The sequence below is a fragment of the Varroa destructor genome, unplaced genomic scaffold (assembly GCF_002443255.2).
Source record: "Varroa destructor unplaced genomic scaffold, Vdes_3.0 BEIS01000002.1, whole genome shotgun sequence".
NCBI lineage: Eukaryota > Metazoa > Arthropoda > Arachnida > Mesostigmata > Varroidae > Varroa > Varroa destructor.
In genome coordinates, this window is record NW_019211455.1 from 13,651,180 (window position 1) to 13,674,440 (window position 23,261).

The window sequence follows — 23,261 nt, forward strand, 5'->3', positions numbered from 1 at the left end:
TGACTGGCTAGCTACCGGTATTTAGTGGACACATACAGAATTTCCTTGTGACTCTTGATGATTATCCTTTGCTCCTAGCATAATGGAGGAACATCTGGAAGGGGTACGCCATAACAGTGAGAAAAATTAGACTAAAAAAGTGTTCGTTGAATATTGGAACAAAAGCGTCTTCAAGAACAGGTACGAGCAGGCGTTCTTACTATGATGGTTACTTTCACCTTAGTGAAATACATTCTTGGATAACCATTACTCAACCCCAGCACCGCTCAACGATAAGCCCCTTCTGCAAAGCGCACCGTTTTGGCGCGTTGTGCTGTTTTCTTGGGTGACGCTATTCCTCTACAATGTTTTCTCTACTTTACGAGCCTCCAATGATGTGTCCTCGACGAAACGTCACTTCTTCCTCTCTGAGCCGTCAAAGCAGAACGTCTGACCTTTTTCACTTGTCTTCTACAGCCAGTTTTTTCACTTTCATTGTGCGTGCCGGAGCTTAACCCAGACGTGCAACCCTTCAGACTTTAAACTGACATTCCGCCCCGCCTCCGTCTAACATCATCAGATCTACATGAACTATCTACCCTCTCAGCTAAAAAGATTCTGAACAGTGGAACAGCAGTAGAACGACAGCCATTTTCAGCCACGAAAGGAACCACCAGAGAGCACCAAGCTCCGCTCCATTTCATTACTTATATTGTTGGCTTTTTATTTTTCCTGACAGCACCTTCTTAAGCATGTAGCATCGTCCTGATCTTTTGCTCCATTCTTTTGCCAGCCTGCAGCCATCGCAACATCAAGACCTTAAAGCCGTCGCGCTCAGTCCACAGTGTAGAGAGTCAGAACACTGCAGAGAGACGACAAAGCTTATCGCTAACCAAGTGAAAGTGACAATTTAATCATGCTATCATTTGCACATTTATTCTGATCCCACTTCGATAATCGTTAGGTAGCTCACACGACAGCACGCAAACCATCTTTGCCTATGTCGGCTAGCAGAAACGATCATCAGATCGAGCACCTTGATTTGCCTCCGCTTCCACCATTGTTCATAACCAGAATGAGACCTGAACCAAGCCTTGGATAGTCGTCGCAGCACGTTAAAAAAAGCTCAGACATCTCCGTTAGATCTGCAAAAACTACAACAACCGATTTTTCTCTGCTACAGAATTATCCAGCGAAGTTACCCGATCTTAGGTCCCATTGTGTGACTGCCGTACCCCCGCTTATCCCATCCTTCTTGTTGGCGCGTTGCTACTCATACTTATCAAACAGACGTGTCAAGCAACCTTTGTTTTCATTCACTGTTCGTCCACGGTCACTACGGCACACGATTATCTCCCAACGAAGACTGACCCGACGCGTGCGTCACCTACACCGCTGACAATGAACCAATAGAAAAATCCCACAACCAGCACCTCGCGAGCATTGCCGCTCATAGGCGTACACATCCACCCGACCACCCCGTTAGTTTTCGTCCCAAAATTCCTGTTTGTTGAAGGACACTCGCATTAAGTTCCATCGTCTCCTCTTATTCGTTTCTCCTTACCCTCTGTCTCCACCCGCTCTGCCCCTTCGCATGATGCAGCGCACGACCGTTTGTACAATGAGGAACTGCACTACTCACATTCCTTTCCAAGCATCATCCAAGAGCAGCACTTATGCCCCTGGAAATGGCACTCATTAACACATAATTAGCTCCATCCCAGTAGCAACCATGGCCGTCGTTTCTCAGCATCGTGGCAGCCCTTGTTTGCTATCTTTCTTTTTCTTCGTTTTTTTTGCGTAAAGAAGACTTCGCATGCGACTTTGGCTCTTCTTTGCCTCATTCCCTGCTTGCTTACACTCTGTTCGCCCGGTTATGTTAGGAAATGTCTGCAAGGGCTGATAGCTGCGCCCGAGGTCGTTGCCAGTTTCCTTTATCATTTCCCGTTGGAGAACGGCAAAAGAAGTAGCAGCGGGCGCCTTGCGCCTAACGTTGGCAACAAATATCGAAGAGGGAAGAACCCATCATTCCGAAAAGTAGCATCGCCTAGCCTTCGTTATTCCCAAAAAAATTACCTTCGTCGGTTGCTTCTTTTCCGGTATGCCTTTCTGTATTTTCCTTCAAATTCGATTGGATTTGGACGTGTTAGTAGTAATAACAATAATAACGTTATTAGTATGCGAACGCACCTAATGATGACAAATAGAAAAATGAGCATGACAGTTGTTTACTAGTTGGTGTTATTAAAAATAACCACAATAGTCGGGCAAGATAAATAGAGAAGTAGTAGCATTACTACTGCGACAACAACAACAACGGTATCATCATCATTAGTCAAAACGAACAGGGCAATACTGCCTGTAATCCGCGAAAAAGGAAATAGAATGCAGCAGGATCTCGAAATGGTGACAGAGGGGTTACATGTCATGAATACAATTAGCTTGTTTCAATACACTTTTTGCCCAATAGCATAGGAGGGGCTCACTCATCGCCAATCCTGTTGTTCTCTAGTAACTACGAAGCATTGAAAATAGGATCTAGGTCAACAAGTATGCATATGTAAGCTTTCAGATACAAATGCATCAGGTTCTACGGTTGGTACACCCGTTCGGTGCAACGTTACACGGTCAACCATTCATTCCCCAGTATAATAAGCATAGAATATATTCCCGGTATCTAATATCTTCCCCATATGTACACTCAACTCTGTGGACCAAAAGACCTTTTTTCATGTTTAAAGGCAATCAAGTTATCCTCTCTACCTCCCGCCGTATGACTCAGGAGCTTAATCATAGTTGCTACAGTAGCTATCAGCAGTTACGATAGCTGCAGTAGCAACTATGATTCGCTTCACTTCGATACACTAGCAAATCAACCGTTATTTCGTCTTTTCTACTTGTTAATTGATGGAATGCTACTGCTAGTATTAGAACTCGTATCTATAAATATCTAGATATATTCGTATACATGTATGTATATCTCGAAGCAGCATGGAGCCATTTGGGTAATACACGCATCGCTGACAGTCACATAGAATTCAGTTACATATGAATGTGTACATTAAAACACGTCCAGTCAAGTGCATCAAGGGGAATATACAGATATCACAGGGCGTTACCACAAAATCTGTGCTCTATACAGCATAAGATGGATTCACCCTCGCTTTCTCCTTAGACTAGCCATTTTTTATCCTGGCTAAACTCGACCATTGGTTATAAGGACCACGAGCGTTGTAACTTGTTGAACCGCGATGTGGATGAAGAGCGGTTTCTATACCGTTCTTTAAATTTCCAGTGGCCACTGCTATATTACTTAGTGCTTGTCCAAGCAGCCTTTCATGTTCATCCCTGTTATTGGCTTTGACGTCGAAGCTCAACACACCAGCAACTCGCCAGCTATCTGTAACCCTAAAAGCCTACTAATGCTGATGGTTTTCCCGCCATAGCCAAACATTGCATCGCATATAACTACAAATAAAATCAACTGGATGCTACTGCTATCGCTGCAGTTCCCAATTACTGTACCCTACGTTTAAGGCCGTCCAGGCCCACAGACATAGCTTATTGCCCTGCCACTTCGAAAAAACTTGGACTAAGGAAATATGCCTCTGCAAACTCAGTCGACATAGCGTCTTCTTCTTAGTCGTTCTTCTGTCTCTTCGTCTCGGTGGCGCACCGCCGACTTCTTCCGCTCGTCTGGCTCGCGATTTACGAATCTGCATTGAATTGAAGAAAGAATCCATAACATAGTATCGGTCTCAACAACTCTCGGACGACCCTCCAATGCGTTTATGTATATCAGCCTATACACACACAAAGACCCGCAAAGATAACTAGACGTTAAAGATGTTGTCCCCATGTCTTCTCTTTTTTTTTTTCTTCTCTGCCTGCATTTACCTATACCAGATATCCAAGAACAAAGTATAAAGCATTGAAGGTCAGCGCTAGGCCGCGAGAGAGTCAATGGGAGCTTTAACTGCCGAGTTTACGGAACTACATGAATCATGAAATCGCTCTGCCGTCTAGGATCTACTACGGAACAAAAAACCATTGGGTGCAGCGAGTACCACAGATATGAATGGACTAGAAAAAAAAAGTAGACAGTGAAGCCGAGAGAGCCGTTTTACGTCAATCCCATATTCTCGCATGTTCGCGTTCCCATAGAGACCTACTCTTTGCCAGGGCTGTTCCAGTGACTGGTGCTTGTGCTTCCCTTGTGCTGGCCTGTTGCGAACTCTTGTGAGCAGGTTTTTCTCGAATATAAGCGCACCTATAACGGGTTGAACGTCTGCTGTCGATCTCGGACATGAAGCAAAGCGTTTCCACTGCTTCAAATTAAGCACGTCTCGTCGAATTACTTACTAATAGCAATTTATAAAAATTATTCAGCAAACAGTGTATGTGTGGTATACCAAATACTCGAGATTTTAGAGATTTGTACAACCTACAATGCAGGCTAGGTCAGAATAATCTACTTAGAGGAAAATGACTAATATCCGTGTGTATTAATAATAGTAATACGCAGTTATACATGACATCATGACGAATAAAGATAGATTCACACACACGGAAGCTCATCATTAAAAGGGAAAGCACATCAACACACCTATGGAAGGAGGCAAAACCCGGCAACCTAAATACGACGTGCCTACACTGCAACAGCTTCTAATCACATATATTATTCGATACGAAAGAATTATTTTATAAACCAAAATAACTATGCAGTTAGACAGAAATTTTTAGCGTTTATAATATTCTACTTAGAAGCTGTAAATTTGATTGCCATTTTATTCAATAAAAGTTGGTTAAATGCCAGTTGCAATATAAAATTAGCCTGATGTATGTAATTAAGAAAATTTTAACACAGCGCACGCTATTGGCTTATAGTCAATACAATGGCTGTGCCTAGCGTTGTCAGTAAGGACCGACCTTCTTCGAAAACCAGAAGCGAAAAAAGTTTACTGACTCAAGGGCTTAACTAACATAGTTGGAAGTCCAAGTTCGCGAACGGGGACCAAATAGAACTAGCCTCTATGAGAGACAACATGTATCTTTTTCACACCATTTTTAAAAGTTTGTGTGGCGGTTCATAACGGCAGGGATGAATAGTGTATAAGTATGTCGTAGGGCTTTGATTTCTCACACTTAATCCTTGGGTCCTTGGCATTGACAAGTTTGCAAAATAAATAACACAGTAAGGTAACACCGACATAACGTAAACATTGTGGATAATATTAAAATTGGTAACAGACAATATTAATAACATTTCCTTAAACAGACCACTTTAAAGTAAACAGCCAAAAGTAGACTGCTTCATATAAACTAATAACACAGATGAGAAAGAAGCTAAGCTAAAGGCTCAATTTTTCATATAGAGCCCACACCTGGCAGTTACCGATACGTGAAAATGGTATTGATCTAAGCGAAGTCGTTCGCTTTTCCGAAAAAAGAGCGTAACACCAGCTGTATAATGAGTATATACCCAAAGGTTATGCTCATTTTTATGGTTTGATCTAGTAAAACATCAACAACTTACACTGACTTACATCTAAATCTTGCCAATGGCCAAATAGGTCACAAATTAGCTATCAGCTGAAAAGAAAGTTCACAAACAGTTGAAAGCCAGTACCACACCATGAACCAGCGTTAAAGATCACAAATAAACACACCGCAAGAATATGCAATGCCAACGCCAACGTCGAAATACAAATATATCTCAAAGTAATGACAAAGGTCTTCTTAATAATACTTTGGTGGTAGGTATTGAAGTGATTTTTTGCAAGGGAGCGAATCTAAATTACCCTTCTGTCATACCCTGCGTGTCCGGTTCTTTTTTTGCTGTTTGTATCTCAGATTTGCAGCTCACGTTTTGCTGGCTCCGCACGAAGCCCAACTGTTTCCTTTTTGCCTTAGCCCTACCCTCGTTTTACTCAGAGGAGCGTACTTTTCGTCCGCAAAGAAATGCAGTGGTCCCGTCAACGGACTATTCCGTTTTAGTCCCTGCTTCTGGCGCGGCTGCTAACGCTGATGTTACGCAGGCCAACAAATTCTCAAGCGAACGCCCCGTAGTTCTAGTAGAAGTAGAGCAAAAAGGAACAAAGTTGAACGTGGCTGGCTCTTTACTCGTCTCTCCAGGGTTTTGTACCGGCAACCGAACTCCAATGCCGACAGGGAGACGGCGGATGCAGTCCCATGGAGAATTTGCAACACATACGAAGCTCTACTACTGTATAGGGAAGTAGGTGTATGAGAGAAGTCCCGGCTGGGTGTCTGTGTTTGTTATGAAAGGCCGAGAACCACCATCTGCAAAGACGAACTTCTGTTAGAGGAGAACTATTTTTCGGTGGGTACAATGACGGTAAGAATCTTTAGATAGGACGCGCGCCTTACCTTGTGCAAAGAAATAGGTAATGCCAATAAGCTTCTCCATATCAATGGATGGGGATCCGATGATAAAGGTATCACCAACGCTCTAACAAATGTCGAGCAGATTAAGTAAGCGTATGTAAAGATACTCAGGCAATTATAGCGTATGATATTTATGTACATTAACTGCCAGTACGGACCTTTGTGTCAAATGAGACCAGTTTCTTCGAGATTTTCGAGCTGTTGAAAAACTTATTTGAAATGAACTCGCCTGTGATCAATCGACAAAGAGCGCTCACAGATAGTTTAGGACGCTGTAAGATTTCGACTAGCTAATCATCCAGATTTCAAAATTATATTAAGAATGGGGAAGCTTCCTCAATCACATTATTTGTTACTTTTATTAAGTGACTTAAAATTTAAAAAAACTTTTCAGGACAGACATTAGCTTAAATGTTTTTTAAATTTTTCTAGGTGTGACTAATTAAAAAAAAAATGAAATGCATTTCTAGCCAGTGCTGTAGGGCCTCTCTATGTACAGTCGTCTTTGTAGAACTATTTTGAAATCCGAATGACCTACGTACGTTTAAAATTGGCATAAATTACGGTGCTACTCAACCAACAAGCTTCCCAGCCCTTCTGTATTTAACATGTTGCATATGATTAACTACATATATATTAATAATTTTGCGAAACGTATTCTACTTTTCCTGTTTTCAAAACACAGATTTAGATAAAGAGCAAAGGCTAATCTTTACTGTAACGCTATTATACAAGGTAGCAGGAGAAAACCTTTAATGTGTCAAAGTGATTTAATTATAACGGATCTTGCACACTATATCGTCAAATACCCTTTATATCTCTAATCAAATACCAACCGCAGTAAATAAAAAAACAATCATTAGAATTTTCACTCTGGCTAGGCGCACAAGGTCTGGATGGGCAACAGAATAGATGCAGTCTGAGTGTCAGTCAGAATGAAGGGTAACTTGGACATGAAATAAAGCGCCGTTTCTGCGATGAAAAGCGCGCAAGTTTCGGGCGCCACTTTACTGCAGAACTGTCGTCCCACTATCGACTGCGGTGATAGTGATAGCAACTGGGGCGCAAAGCAACACCGAAGTTCCTTATGCTGAGGGCTGCCCAGGTAACGATAGCGGAGTAGAGAGAAGCTTTAAACGAAAATAAATTCCTTCGGAGAGGACTCCTGACAACCTCGGAGGTACTGCCAGCAATATAGCGAAGGCGACGGAGGCCCAGTCTTCTTTTAGCGAACCTCAGGTCCACCGGGGAAACCCAATTGGGGAACTAAGTAAGTTCTAAACTTCCATGAGAGCGAGCAGAGCTTCGTCGAGGTGGTTCGCTTACGGAAACGCGCAGTTTACGCTACTCTTGTTACGTGCGTACAACGAACCGTGAAGAACGGATTTGAACATAGCGCAGTCGGTCGACGCAGCTATCGTACCTTAGACATCCATCTCTCTGTCTCCCACGAGAAGCGTGTCATTCCGTACAGGAGCGCCGATGACAACAACGACGAAGGCACATAAAACAAGAAAACTGTATTATGAATTCCGAGTTCGCGCGTAAGAGATATTTATAGTTAAACTAACTTGACAGAGTAAGTGTCTCTGTAAAACAGCCTTGCTGAATTTGCTCACTCGTGTCCCCACCACGTAATCTAAATGTGACTAACTTTTGTTAGGCCAATGTAATCAACTTGCTGTGTGTAGATGACTAAGTCGACTACACCACAAAGATACGGTGATGCCTTTCATGATTCATACATTGATTGTATACAATCTATTATATATTATATTATACAATATATTGGTAAGTACTCAATAAAGCCATCCCACCCGTAATTCCATCTGGGTAAAGCTATAATCCAATGCTGCAAAACGGCACACGTTGTACGTACGATACGCACAAGCTGTCTGACAATTTGTGTCACTCTTTCGAGATAAGCAAAACCGACCCGTGAGAACGAGGTGGTGGGCCTTTTTCTGGCGCTGTCGACTTTTGCTTCTATCTTGCAGATACCGTAACTCAGAACCAACCTGATGGAAGAATCTAGTCATGCGCGGTATTATCGTACACAGAGACTTCGCGGACTTTCCCGAAGACGTTCCGATCCGCAGCTCGATTCAGTGTGTACGTTTGGTACGAATGAGGTTTCTGCAAAACGTTTTCTCTCAAAACCTCAGTGTGACGTCACATAAAGCTTCTCTTTGTTTTGTCTTTCTTTCGGCTTCTTTTTCTCTCCATGCAGGGCACAACCTAATTGAAACAAATGACGTCGCGCTAACTTGAACGGCCCAGCAGCTGAGTGATACTCAGTTCGTAGCGCATGTAGGCACTGGAGATAGGGCGGTACCTGGGTGTTTGAGGGGCGGATTCCCTGTACTGCTGCTTCCCTCATCCCTGGTGGTTGGGCTGCTTTTTGGAAAAGTCCCTGTCTTTCACAGAAGATAGCTGTTACTATTGGTTCCACCGTTTGTTGTTCTTTCTGTTGAAGCTGTCATCACTATTATCTAAGCTCATTCGTGTGCATCTGCGCGGTGCTAACGGGGACTACATACATTGTAAGTAAATGATCCGAGTCTTATATCTGGCATTGCTTCAGACAGTTAACTTCCAACACAAACGAAGTATGTCCACATCCCATTTCGAACTTAAACCATCCCAAGAAGTGTTCTTAGATCTAATACCTGAACACGTTACCGCTACACCATCACAGGGACAACTGTGTAGTCTAGAATAAGAAACGCATTTTTGTCAAACAACGAGTCAAATAGATTTATCCATGGTCACGTATATTTGTATTTGAACGTTCTACGAACTGTTATGTTAGCTATTAGCTTGTCGGAGAACGCCCGAAACATTATATGACTAACATTCTTTATGGAAAATATTTACATCGCTTTATTTTCGTTAGAAAAGCTTCGATTACCTGCGATATTCGACTTGGAAATCAAAGAAGGTGTATATGTTTCACAGAAAATAAGGAAGCCTGCCTCAGGTTATACTGCCTCAAAAACTATCCTTAATTTAAATAGAACTAAAAGTTACCAACATCATAAGGGGCAAACGAAAATATGACTGGGTTCAACCACGACTAGAATACTGGAGAAAATTAGCCAGCTGCAGTATAAAAATTGGTCTCGCTGAATAACTAACTCGACTAAGAATATTAGGATACCACGAACCTGGTCATATCGCGCAATTCATATCGTCTAAGTAGTATATGACCAGGGATACCCACATTAAACATGCTAACTATACGACAACCGATATAATTTCACAATCATGGCTAAAACAACGTGTTTTTTTCTCGACACCTGAGAAGTAAAACATTTTAGGTGTACAGAACACTCTGGATAGATAGCGGTCAGACTGTGTACCCAAATAACGAGATCTCCGTCTAGTTAGCGGCGACTATTGGCCGGGTGCCTCTGAAGGTAAACAAACGGAAAGGATAAGAAAGAAAGATAGAAAAGAGAATAAATGTGTTGCAATCTTTCTCATCTTTTTACGTTTGGTTCGCCGTTCGTGTCGATATCGTTGTCTCCGTGCCCACTACGAAAGGCTTCGGTAGCGTCATATATAATATTTTTATATTACACAGTATCCAAGCGTTAACACTTACGTCTAATTCGTCTTTCGACCACAGTGCATATAGCGAGCACAGTAAGCGATGGAACCAATGAACAGTGTCGTGTTGGCCGTTAGGATTCGAATTTGCTAGTTCAACATATTCTCATATCGATGTTTATATGTATTACATAATGTGTTTTTTCCTTTACGTGCGGACATTCACGATCTATAGAAAACACCTAAGCGTTCTTTTGAACACTTGAACTAATTGAACTTTGTCTACATTGTTTTTTGCTCTTACCTAGTGGCCAAATCAGGGCTAGAAGGATCAACAATGAACCCATCCTTGTCCTATGTCGTGACGAGAGTCCACTTGCTAACCCCGTAATGGTTGCCGTTGTTGTCACAGCAGTAAGCTGTAAGAACACCATTCTCCTGTTCCTGTGTGGTTTTCACATTGAAACGAACTTCTTTTTTTTAACTGTCAATTAGACTATTTTGCGGTATGTTGAAAGCTGATGTTGTGTTATTTCGGCAATCTTTGTTTAGGACGAGTTCGTGTTTTCACTGTAGCTGTATCCTATGCCAGTTGTACGCTTGTAGTATTTGCACTGTACAGCGGCCTTCACAAATGAGTAAGCTCGATCACCAACCGACGGCCAATAAGCGACATGATGATTTCGTGCGATTTTCGTGTCGTCACGATATTCAATAGCAGTCGTTGGAAAGCCGGCTATCGATTCCGTTGGTGAGTCGAAGATCGGTTAAGCACATCCATACAAAAACACAATTAACGTGTTTTTAGGTACTACACTCACACAAAAACGGAGACATGTAGAACTTCCGGGTGCACAACACACGATGCAAAAGATAAATTTTGCCTTCTCTTCGACATCTTCGACGCTTCTCCTTTAATCTACTTCACAAAACTATCCATGCACAAGAGAGACTCCACAGAGCACTATCAACTCAGCTGCACTCTCAGTCGCTGTAAAGCTCCGGCGTTTTTTCGGGCAACAAAATGTCGCGTTTTTTCTCGTCTCGTTTACGGTTGAACCACTTGTGTGTATTATGTTCCCCGGATAGGAAGCTCGGAAGAGCGCGAAATCACGATGGCGACTTAATCTGTACGACGACACAAACTTCGGTGTTTTTTCGTTTCACAGTTTCTCACTGTCCTGCTGATTGCATCAACAGTTATTATCACGTGACCAATACACCCCATACCCCTGGACTATCTCTACCCCAGTCCATAAACGATCACCCGATACAATCATTTTACATCCTCGCTGCACTCCAGCTTAATCGACAGAATCTGCTAGCAAGCTGCCTCGAAAATGACGACGATTAAATTCACGATAACAAGCGAATTCGGTGAACAATCAACGATTTCGATTGTTTTGAACTTCGGTTTAGGATCAATGTTCATTTTTCGCACTTAGTAATTATTCGGGGTCGAAATTTGTGCTATCCCGTACTTCGGTTACGCTACCTTACTTGTTTATAAAAAAAAACAACGAAAGCTAATGAATAAAAGTTGAAATCGCGACAATCAACGAGAACACGTCACTGTAAACGGTGCGCGCCATCAACCACTATTCCATTTTGGCGGCGGCTAACATATTTCGCTTTGATTGTTATTTATCTATCTTTTTTTCTGAGCGCACTCATTCTATAAACATGCGAGTACTACTATCGATATTGTCATAGAGGAAGTTGATAGCTGGCGCACATGAAAACACAAACACAACACCTGCAGTAGCGCACCTGGACAAAACCAATTTGCTGGCAAGATGAGACTTTTACCCACTGGGAAAACGTGCGACTGCGTCGTTTACTTGTGGGTCTCGTTCCCGTCGGTACAATTGTGTAACAACAACAACAACAATAACAACAGTAAATGAATCCTTTTCTCAGTACCTGTCTCGACGTAGTTTCTTCGACGCTATCTTATCCGCTAGTAGTGCTTCTCTATCGACGAGTGATTCTGACGTTGAGACATGTTCTACCGCCACAACTCACAGCTATTCATCGACGGTTAGCAACGGAATCAGCCGTCGTAGCTGCGACTTTTGGCACCATTAAATGATCGCCGAACACCGCTCGGCGATCAGTGTTTTCGGGTATCAACTATCTGTCCACCGAGAGTCTTGTTTCACACAGTCACTGATTAAATCTACTACTCGAATATTCAGTATGCAAGCGGCTCACCAATTGCTTCTCCGCTCTTTACACTTGAAGTGGAACGGGACGAACGACACTCTCACTCGGCGTAGCGGCTGCTGCACGGTTTTTTCCCTCCTTTCAGCAATATTATCCGTCACCGCACGATACCGCAGCAGTGCAACGCTCTTTCTGTTACAACCACCACCATAGGTAGCATTAACACAGAGCCCTTAACTCGTCTCACTCCTATGTCCTGGGTCTTCTTCTCATGTGACAAACACACACCCAGACAATCGCTCTACCTCCGGCTGATGTGCTTTCACTCACACCACGGCGATAGCAGCAATAGCATTGAGTTTCGCTGCTCTTAGCAGCGACGTTAACAGTGATATTCCAGCAGCACTGCTAGTGTATTGTCGTAGCAGCGGCAGCCATCCTGCTTACCGCACCGCCTCTGGTGCCGCGGCTGGAGCCGAGCTGCGAGAGTAGGCCGCAGTGGGCTGCAAGAGGAACGGGACGATACGTACCAGGACACCATTGACTGTCATAGAAAGGCGCTACCTCGGCCACTCAAGAACCAACCATCAACAAGACAACTGAGCGGCCCTACACATACATACACACACCCACACACACTGTGACCGGAAACGCAATGGCGGAGCGATACACAGTAGGCTGCAGGCTAATGATATGGACGGGAGGGGAATGCGCGCGCATTTCGAAGTGGCAAATTTGTCGATGTGCTTACCAAACGAGGCGATTGTTCGTCATATAAGATTAAGATGAAAACGTAGCACATCGATATATATAATGTGACGTACTGAGTATGATTTGTCATTGCGTGTGGACGAAAATCGCTGACGACGAGTGCCGGAAAGCCACAATCGTTTGACATGACGCTAGCTTTTCTGGCGTCGCCATTCGAGTTCCGAGTTTTAGTGAGCTAGCTGTTTTGCGTCTTGTGGCAAACTTTGAATGTCCATCAGTGGACGATTTGAATCGTCCGCAGTCGAGATTTGTGTCGTATTAGGCTCGTCGAGGCCAAAGGTTCAGTCTGAGCAGCAGCTTGGCGTTGGTCAATCATCAAGACTACGCAAGTGAGTAAGCTTCGTGTTGGCAAGATGGCTTGCTCGCTATTCGACGGAGCTGCCTCCTCCCCGGGGTTAAGCTGTTCGTCGGGTGAGAGCCTCAGTTGTGCCATGTGCTCCGTGAAGTGTGCCCGCGTCAGTTCTCTCAACGTTATTCAAAGCCCCAGTGCAGTAACCAGGGCCCCGAGGCCGGCCGTAGGCGGCCCTCGACGTCGGCCCCCTCCGCCCTAAATTGTCTCGCGCCTAGTGAATCAGCCGCCGAAACAACAACACTCAACGACAGCAACGTTTGTGATTGGTTTCTGTCCCGAAGAGTTTTTGTTGTTATTCTTTGGCAAACGGACGACCGACTGAGTAGCAGTTTGCAGCCGTAGCTATCGCAGTCTGCTAGCCCAGACCTGCTGCACCAGCAGCGGTCGGTTAGCTGCTGCCTATTACGAGGCAACGTCGTTCGTTTGTACGCTTGCAAGTAAGTGGTGTTCTCCAGCCGTAAGTCTATTCCCCCATCACTATCATATATAGTGTTTTCCGCGCCTCTCCGACGACTTGCCGTCGTCGAGAGGGGTGAGCCGAGCCCAACGCACACGACTGGGTGCTGCTGCTGTTCGACAAACAACTCAGTCCTGACCGAGTCCCTGCGCGCTTCTTCGTTCGACTACGCTTGCTGCTGTGGTTGCTGCTGCGCTAGTGTCTGCGATTTTTGTTTGTGTCAGAACGCGCGGCAGACATGGATCTGCTATCGGCAGCACTCGACGAATCGGGTATTGGCGTCGAGGACTTGCAGGCTGCTGGACCCTCGCAAGTCCAACAGCAACAGCAAATACAGCATCACCAACCGATTCCAACAGTAGCACAGCGTATTCAGCAGCAGCACCAGCCAGTCTCGATGACTACGGTTACACGGGTTGTTCGCGCTCCTGCCAAAGTGTTGACCGCCCCGGCTAGCGTTTCGCATCTCAACAACAACGTTACAGTGGCCACATATCCTAGACCTCAACAGCAACATCACCAACAGCCCGTCAAGATTCTGTTGAACAGTCAGAGTGGTCGACAGCAAGTAGTACGTCAACTAGCTCCAGGTACACGGATTGTTCGAATCGCAGCGCCCAGCAGCTCGCTCACACCTGGGAGCACCCCTAGACCACCAACAATTATTAAGATGGCCTCGTCGCCGACAGCGATATCCAGTACTGGTTCCACACCGAACACTCCACGGGGTGCTCTTAGGTTTGTTCGGGTACCCGCTAGTCAGCTGACCCAGGTCGCAGGTCCCGGAGGATCACAGCAGATCCGCCTTGTGCCTACAAGTTCAGGCGGTCAGCAGCGAGTTCTGATCCGAAGTTCAACACCACCAGTGTCACTCACTCCGGTGTCGGCTTTGGCAACAAACTCTGAAGTTGTACGAGTTTCAAGTCCAAAGATGGTTACCCGTGTTATGACACCGAAGGGACCCGCCGTCGTTCAGACCGTTCGTTCTGTGCAGCAGCAGGCCGCTCATTCTGCACGAGTGGTTCAAGCGACCCTTCCGCAACAAATGACATCAGTAGCAACTACGTCTTCTACAACACGTGTTATTCACACACACAACCCATCTGGTGGCACGATCATCCGACGCGTCGTCGCGGTTGGGGGTCAGCCAACGCCGGTTCGTACACAAGCGACGACAACTCCACTTGCAACGCGCACCGTCACGGCTCGGCCAAGCCCTAGCATGTCTATGGGTCAGGTGGTGCACAAAGTAGCAACATCTTCAACAACTACCTCCCTCGGCCCGCTTGTGAGGAAAGTGAACGTGAATGGCCATACGAGCACCCCGGTGACGACGCCCCGTGCGACATCGCTCGTGTCTCGAAGTGTTCCTCATCCTCGATCTCTGCTCGTGACGTCCCGAGGCCTGGCACCAGGAAGCGCGCCCCCACAGATGCGACTTCAGGTGTCAGGAAGTGCCATTGGAGCTCTCCGCAATGGTGACAGCGGGATCCCTGGACCTCCGAGACAAGGACCTCCGAATCGACCACCCCACCATATGATGGACGAAGGTCAGCTAGTGCCCGATGAAGAAGATGAGCTTGGAGTGGCAGAGACCTATTCAGATTATGTGCCCGCAAAACTGCGCATCGGCCTAAAGCATCCAGACCCGGTAGTCGAAACGGCCTCACTGTCATCAGTTCCTCCACCAGACGTACACTATCGACTCAGTGTTGATGAGGAAACCATTGACACTGGCGCGTTATCGGCTCTCCAACTCGAATCGATAACTTATGCATGTCAACAGCACGAAGTAATTCTTCCGAATGGACAGCGTGCCGGCTATCTAATTGGTGATGGTCCTGGAATTGGAAAGGGACGAACTGTAGCAGGTATTATTTTTGAAAATTTTCTTCTCGGCCGAAGGAGGGCACTGTGGTTATCGGTATCGAATGACCTTCGGTTCGATGCCGAACGCGACCTTCGTGACATTGGCGCAACGAAAATTGACGTGCACCCATTAAATAAGTTCAAATACCATAAAATCACGAGCAAACGAAACGGATCGTGCAAGAAAGGAGTGATCTTTGCAACGTACTCGTCGCTAATTGGCGAGAGTTCATCAAGTTCGTCGAAGTATCGAACTCGCCTCAAGCAGCTCCTTCACTGGTGTGGCGGTGAGGATTTTGACGGCGTAATAGTTTTTGATGAATGCCACAAAGCGAAGAATCTTTACCCGGCCGGATCATCTAAACCGACAAAGACGGGACAAACCGTTCTTGAACTACAAAATCGTCTGCCGAAGGCTCGAGTCGTTTACGCATCTGCGACAGGAGCGTCAGAGCCTCGAAATATGGCTTACATGACGCGACTAGGCATATGGGGTGAAGGCACGCAATTTTCCGAGTTCAACGACTTCCTTAACGCGGTAGAGAAGCGTGGAGTAGGAACCATGGAACTCGTGGCAATGGATATGAAACTCCGTGGAATGTACATAGCTAGGCAGCTTTCTTTTGCAGGGGTGACCTTTCGAATAGAGGAAGTGGCACTAGGAGATCGTTTCATATCCACCTATAACAAGGCGGTTCGGCTTTGGATCGAGGCGCGGCGGATGTTTGCGGAAGCTGCCCAACTCATGGATGCTGATGCCAGGGTAAAGAAGACCATGTGGGGCCAATTCTGGGGCGCCCATCAAAGATTTTTCAAATACCTTTGCATAGCGGCTAAGGTACCATACGTTGTGAAAGTGGCTCGTGATGCTATTCGAGATGGCAAATGTGTTGTTATTGGTCTACAATCGACGGGCGAGTCACGTACGCTAGAGCAACTAGAAGAGCAGGGCGGAGAGTTAACCGATTTCGTTTCGACCGCACGAGGTGTTTTCCAAAGCCTCGTCGAGAAGCATTTTCCGGCTCCCAACAGGAAAAAGACGCTCGCCTTGTTGGGGCTTGGGGGTTCGTTTCTTGACGAGAGTGAATTCATGCCAAGGTCAAGTCGTCTTTCGGATAAGGATGAGTCCGACGCGGCGAACAAGAAGCAAAGCTCGAGTGGTGGTTCGAGTGACGAAGAGGACTCAAGCTCGGACGTGAGTTCGGACGATGAAGCGTCCGTATCCGCTTCTGATGATGACCTTAGCGGTGATGACTTCAATCCGTTTGGAGCGGACAACAGTGACGGAGAGGACGATGATCCCTGGGCTAGCAGAGGCTCAAGTCGAAAGCGGAAGAAAGCGGTTAATTCAGAGGAGAGGAAGCCCAAGAAAGCTAAAAAGGAAAAGAAAGAAAAAGGAAAAGAGCCCAAAGAAGAGAAAGAGAAACGACGCCGGGACCGATCACCGTCACCTTTTTCTGAAATGACCCAGTCGATCATATTCAGCAAGGACGCTGGCGACAAAGCGGCAGCCATGAAACAGCAGCTGTTGGCTATGCTCGATTCGATTGGTGACGTCCTACCCATTAACACGCTGGACCAACTGATTGACGAGCTTGGCGGGCCAAGTGAGGTAGCTGAAATGACTGGCCGCAAGGGACGCGTAGTCAGCGATGATAATGGCGGTGTATCGTACGAGTCTCGGACTGAAAGTGATGTCCCACTGGAGATACTCAACGTAACGGAGAAGCAGCGCTTCATGAGCGGTGAAAAGAATATTGCTATCATTTCCGAAGCGGCTTCATCAGGTATCTCGCTACAGGCCGATAGACGTGCAGAAAATAGGAAACGACGTTTACACATCACGCTCGAACTGCCGTGGAGTGCTGATCGTGCCGTGCAGCAGTTTGGTCGAACTCACAGGTCGAACCAAGTGTCTGCCCCGGAATACCTATTCTTGATTAGCGATCTTGCAGGTGAGCGTCGTTTCGCCTCAATCGTAGCTAAGCGAATTGAAAGTATGGGTGCACTAACGCACGGCGATCGCCGTGCTGGTGAATCTCGAGATCTGTCGATGTTTAACATTGATAATAATTTCGGCCGCATCGCGCTTGAACACACAATGAAGGCGATAATGGGTCACGAGAAGCCGATGGTAAAACCGCCTGAAGATTACGACGGGGATTTCTTTGAAGACTGTAAAGAAGGACTTCTTGGAGTTGGTCTGGTGGTAAAAGATGACGGGCCATCATCGATCGCTGTTCTGGATAAAGATTATAACAACATCTCAAAATTTCTCAATCGCCTACTCGGCCTCAAAGTTGACTTGCAAAACGCTTTGTTCAAGTACTTTATGGACACGATGGATGCTGTTGTGTCAAGCGCAAAAAGAGAGGGAAAATTCGATCTGGGCATTCTTGACCTCGGCGCAAATGCTGACAACGTGAAGTTAGAGAGGACTGAAGAATTCGTTCGGTCTTCACCAACTGGCCCTACGATGACCGAACTTCACACAGTCAGTGTCGAGCGAGGTATGAGCTGGGAGGAGGCTATCGATAAGTATCGGGAGCTCTACGAAAACGATGAGGGTTTTTACCTGTCAAATCAGATTCGAAACGGCCATAAGACGGTTATTCTTGCCGTATATGCGGGCAAAAGCAATAAAAACAGTAAAAATAAAGCACGGGAAAAGCTCTTCCGTACATATCGTCCTAACACCGGTCTGCAGGTAAAACAGGACACTCTGGCAAACATCAAAGCCAAGTACAAGTTTGTCTCGCCTGACGACGCCCAGGACTCATGGGAGAATCAGTATTCGAGCTCGGAACACACCTGTTCACACATCTACTGGACTGGTGCATGTCGTAAAGCCAATCTCGGCATACCGTGCGACGCCGGTCTGCGCTCACGAACCTATCATGTACTAGCAGGTTCAGTGTTCACTGTGTGGTCCAAGGTCGAATCAGCACTTTCCGCCAACAACATGGTGTCGTTCAAGCTGCAGGTCGTCCGGTTGAAAACGGAAAGCGGGCTGCGAATTGTCGGCACAATGGTGCCTCCAACGTGTGTGCAAAGCCTTCGAACGGTCCTCACTGAGGACGCACAGAAAACCAGTGTGAAACAGTTAAAGAAGGTGCCGAAAACAGAGAAAGCAGATGATGATGATGATTAAATGTAAACTGCGTAACGGTAGACCGGCAAGTGTCGAGTGTTGCGCATCTGCCTCGCTCATGCAAGAAGTGCACGGGAATTCAAATCGCGTAACTACAGACGCGCTTAATTTCCGTGCGGTTATTATTAGAGTGTGAGAATCAATCGTTAATAGGTTTTCAAAAAAAGTTTCGGCTTCCTGTATCATGGAGGGCTTAGCGAACATGTCGTTATTAAAGACAAACGAAAAAGATAAGAGCGTCGTTATGGTACACAGTGTAAATTCATGGATTAAGACATGCACACCGGAGAAGATCCACTTCAAAGTGTAAAAACATGTTTCGGTACCTTATAGTGAGTGTTATCACTAGAATCGAATTACGCAAGCACGTAAGACGACAATAATGCAATGACGATGATGATGCTATTCCGCTTTCGCGATTGGAGAGCCGTCATTCTATGTCTGTACTATTATTATTTCAACTCTTAAAAAAATCTGCAATTATTATGTAATACATTAATTGCTTATATTGTTGTTATTATCTTATTAACATCATCACAGCGAATATTCATCTTTTCATAAATATACATATGTACTCATCTTACATTTTCGCAATTCAGTAGATCGATCCTCATTTATTTACTAGTTTCATTTACTTCCACTCAGGAAACAGCAAAAAAAAACCAGCAGCAGCAACAGCGGCTGTGACAATTTCATTATAATAGTGAGACAGCCCGGGCCAGTAGAGGTCTGCCCGCTTCATTGTAAATATTTCTGCCAAAGTTTAAAACAAACCCAGGGAAGTATCTCGAATCGAGGATGATAAAAAACGAGCCCACCTTTTGAACCATATGTAACTGTTGACAGTATCATCTGATGAGATGTAGTACCAACGAATAAACGTGCGAACGGCATTGCACTACCACAAGTGGAGGCTATATTATAATCTTTTTACGAGTACTACTAGCTAACGTATAATTATGCTTATAAAATAAGCATTATAGTAATGACGAAATGAAAAAGTATAAAACTGGGAAAAATCAATAAGACAACAAAAATAACGGAAAGTAAAACTATCGATGTTCATTGGGTATATGAATATATAGAATATTTTTTCCGGACACAATATTCGAGAAAATTCTACCGGTTCGAAAGGGATAAATCTGTGTGAATATCGTTTTTGTATCTAGAGTACCACGCTTTGGTTAATACTACCGCTACGACTACTAAAAAGAATAACAATAATATTAGGGAATAAAAAATAACTTTGTTGAATCTGAGTCACGGAAATACGCGCGTAAGCGTATCGTATGTACTATATATGAAAACGATTAATGAGTTTGCCTGACTTGAGCGTTTGAATGTATGTGAACACAGCGAAGCATGAAAAATAACATTGTGAGACCTTGTCGGTTGTCGAGACCTGGTGCTCGCGTAAAGAACGCAAGTGAGATTGAGCGTGCTGGCAGGAAGCAGGTTGAAGGAAGAAATAATAATAATAATAAGGACTTTGAGAGCGATAAAGGCCGTGGTTAAAAAGCGAATTCTTGCGTGACGCATGCTTGAACGCCCGAAACTCCGGGGAAGGGAAAATGTTGGAAAACTAGAAATTGATTATTCCTGCTGTTGTAATAAAGCGATAACTATATTTGATTGTTATACTGTGGACGCTTTTCATGTCTCTAATTCAATAGGTAATTTTCGAAAAATTTTAAGTGAAGAAAACGTTCGACTGATGGTAAATCAAACCCTGAGCATTTAAGTTTTAGGATAGCTTTAACGTAGACATCTGTAAAATCGTTACCGTCTTTTCTTAACAATTTCCGCATAGACACCAGTGACGGAAGTACAAATATACTATAGAAATTGAAGTATACTTTATCCTCCAAATTGCACTGACTCAAATACATTTTACTTCATGGACATACGCTTCAATTAGATTAGATGGCTTCTTCTAGGGCACTCATTGCCTTGAGGCTGTGTCCTTCCGATGCTCATAAATGCAGAAGGTAACGGTCGCTACTTCAGAATAATAGATGCGACCTCAAAACAGCGAATACGCACATGCATATATTATTCTATAATTACCAGAAAGACTAACTCTAGCGAATTGAAACACGGAAACGTTTGTCAAGTTATCATTCTATTATCGTCAAATACTTACTTGTTGTTATTCAATACTGTAAATTATATTTGAAATACCCGATGTATCGTAATTGAAATTTAAAGGTAATGTAGCAAACTCCTCATAAAATCAAGCGATGCTTGTAAATTACAAAAATCAAAGGTAGGAAATGAACTCTCACTCAAGGATTTTCACCTTTTGGTTTAAGACATCCTTAGGGTGCATATATATGAAACAGATAAAAAAAGTACGCGCCTTACTAAAAAAGGTCACAATAAGTAATATGTGATCTGTATTGCCATTTTCCGAGGATCTATTGAATTCCCATTCATCATTTTATGCAGATACGATTACACATAGTTTTTAGATATGCTGATATTTTAGCATTTACAAGTTATTGAACAATACATTCATTAAGAAGATTATATATATAACAAACAGGTACCTGTTAAAGACAAAATACTTTAATGATAATAACAATAATAACTTTGATATGAAGTCTTGCTTCAACTATATTGACAAGCACAGTATACTATCTTATCGTGTATCGATAATCGCTGGTCAGCTGCCAGCCACAATAAACCATATTGAGTTCCGATGTAATACAATATTTTTTTATTGTAGTACATCAAAATTTAGTTTTCCTTCGTTTCACCATCATTTATGCGGCGAGACCGTCCTTTTATCTCTCTAAGGTTTCAATTTCCTTAATGTTGACATTTTTTAACTCTTTAGTTGTAATCTGGCAACATCTGTCACACCTCAAGCGCGCAACCGCGAATCGGCTACAAGCTGTAAATAGTTTTTGTAAAATTTATATTGCCAAACGAGTGTAATAAAAATGTATATGAATTACGTGTTTGCACGTTAGAAATTGCCAGATTTGTTTCTATAGTCCGAGGATTCAACTACAAACACGACTGACATCGTAGGTATTTTCTCATGAATTTGGTATGCATGCATAGTATCGTCTCAGTGAATACTTCACTAGTATAGCGCGTCGGCGAATAAGCTTAGTCCCGTTGTTGACGCTGCTCTTCTCATTTAAACCTCCAGCGTTTTCCTGTCAGCAACACTTGAAGTGTTCTCTTTCATGCCGGCAATTCATAGTGACATACATTCCTCGCGAGTGTAAGCTAGTTAATTTTCCAGCGGATTTTTTCGATGTTATTGCATCTGTTGCCTTATCGTAGTTATTTTCACGATGTACGTACTGATTAGAGGATTCCCAGAATGTGTTAAATGCAATTAAACTTTTTTTTTCTAGTCACTGTCCGGAAGTAGGCTCAAGCGCTAACCACTCAGCGGGATTGAAAATAAACCTATCCCAGTGTGCGGTACCACCGATCTGAGTCTTGCCTGCTATTCGGCCCTTTGAAATTCCCAGGTTTTGCCACAATTGAGTACTGGAGATACACACGTGTATAGTCATGAGGCTAATTTATTCTTCCTCCGAGTTACATAATGAATTGTGATTAGAATGAAAAACATGACCGAAATGATGTGCGCATCTCAGCGCTTTATCGAAATGTATAGACGGGTTCGATGGCTTGCTTTGCGCACAAGAGGGCGCAATTTGGTTAGCAGAATGACTTTTGCAAATAAAAGTATTTAGGGGACCAATATTCAGAAATGAAATTCTGAAATAACATCAGCTGATTATTTCGTAGCCATCACTTCAACAGACAAGGATGCTAAATCGGTGAATTATCTTAATACTAAATACTCCCTTTTATGTCAGTTAAGCTATGCGTAGTTTTTGCTCTTTAAAACTTATTACTATAATAACGATAATTGGTCACAGCAAGTATAACTTCTGCCTCTCATACAAATATAAGAAACCTACACCGAAGGTGTCAAGCAAAATGAATGTACATTTAACTTTGTTTTACAACCTTTTTTAATATGTTCAGTTTACTACACCCGTCCAACAGGCAACTAAAGAGCAAAAAAATACACCCATCCAATAAACCAATATTTACAATGATTTTATTACACATATTTTTCGCATGAACAGCATTACTGCTTAGTTTATGTTGCCTCCTCAATGTACAAATATGATACAAACATGTAAATTTCTATCGAATCTAATTTTTGTTTAGTCTGCTACTGTCCTCCATTAGCTTTCGTTCTTCGGAGTTGGCAATATTTTGCTCATGAAATTAAAGTGATTGTGGCGCTCATGAGGTGTTAATTTTGAATTCTACGTAATATATAGGTCGTAGATGATGGAAAAAAACTTGCTCTCAATCTGCTAGTCATCATCCCAGTGCTGCCTGGTGCTTTTTCTATCTCGCACCCATCCTCATTAAAAGTCTTACACACCTACACATATCTTGCCTTACATTCGTGTCAAAATGTTACACGCAATTTCGCTAGCCACTTATGAAATATCTTTCTCGTAAAAGTTTCCGTATGATGTTGCTTGCTCCTTTAACATTCTTTTGCTCTA

At 43.9% G+C, this 23,261-nt stretch overlaps 2 protein-coding genes across 5 annotated transcripts in view; one reads left to right on the top strand and one right to left on the bottom strand.

Moving 5' to 3' along the window:
* The window catches only part of LOC111245610 (uncharacterized), a 151,563-nt gene extending 138,844 nt beyond the window's left edge, over positions 1 to 12,719 (bottom strand). Inside the window, exons 1-2 of one of the 4 annotated variants that reach the window (XM_022794195.2) lie at positions 11,863 to 12,717; positions 10,244 to 11,120 (exon numbers count right to left, since the gene is read on the bottom strand). In XM_022794195.2, the coding sequence (XP_022649930.1) occupies positions 10,244 to 10,373 (130 nt within the window). In that variant the 5' untranslated portion in view covers positions 10,374 to 11,120; positions 11,863 to 12,717. Of the gene's footprint in view, positions 1 to 10,243 lie in introns of all 4 variants that reach the window. The other 3 variants (XM_022794197.2, XM_022794198.2, XM_086981388.1) reach the window with 3 other exon arrangements.
* A 291-nt stretch (positions 12,720 to 13,010) lies between these two features.
* LOC111245607 (protein strawberry notch homolog 1-like) lies at positions 13,011 to 20,343 on the top strand. The gene has a single exon (XM_022794184.2). The coding sequence runs from the start codon at positions 13,924 to 13,926 to the stop codon at positions 18,703 to 18,705; it is 4,782 nt and encodes a 1,593-aa protein (XP_022649919.1). The 5' UTR covers positions 13,011 to 13,923; the 3' UTR covers positions 18,706 to 20,343.
* Positions 20,344 to 23,261: the final 2,918 nt, after the last annotated feature.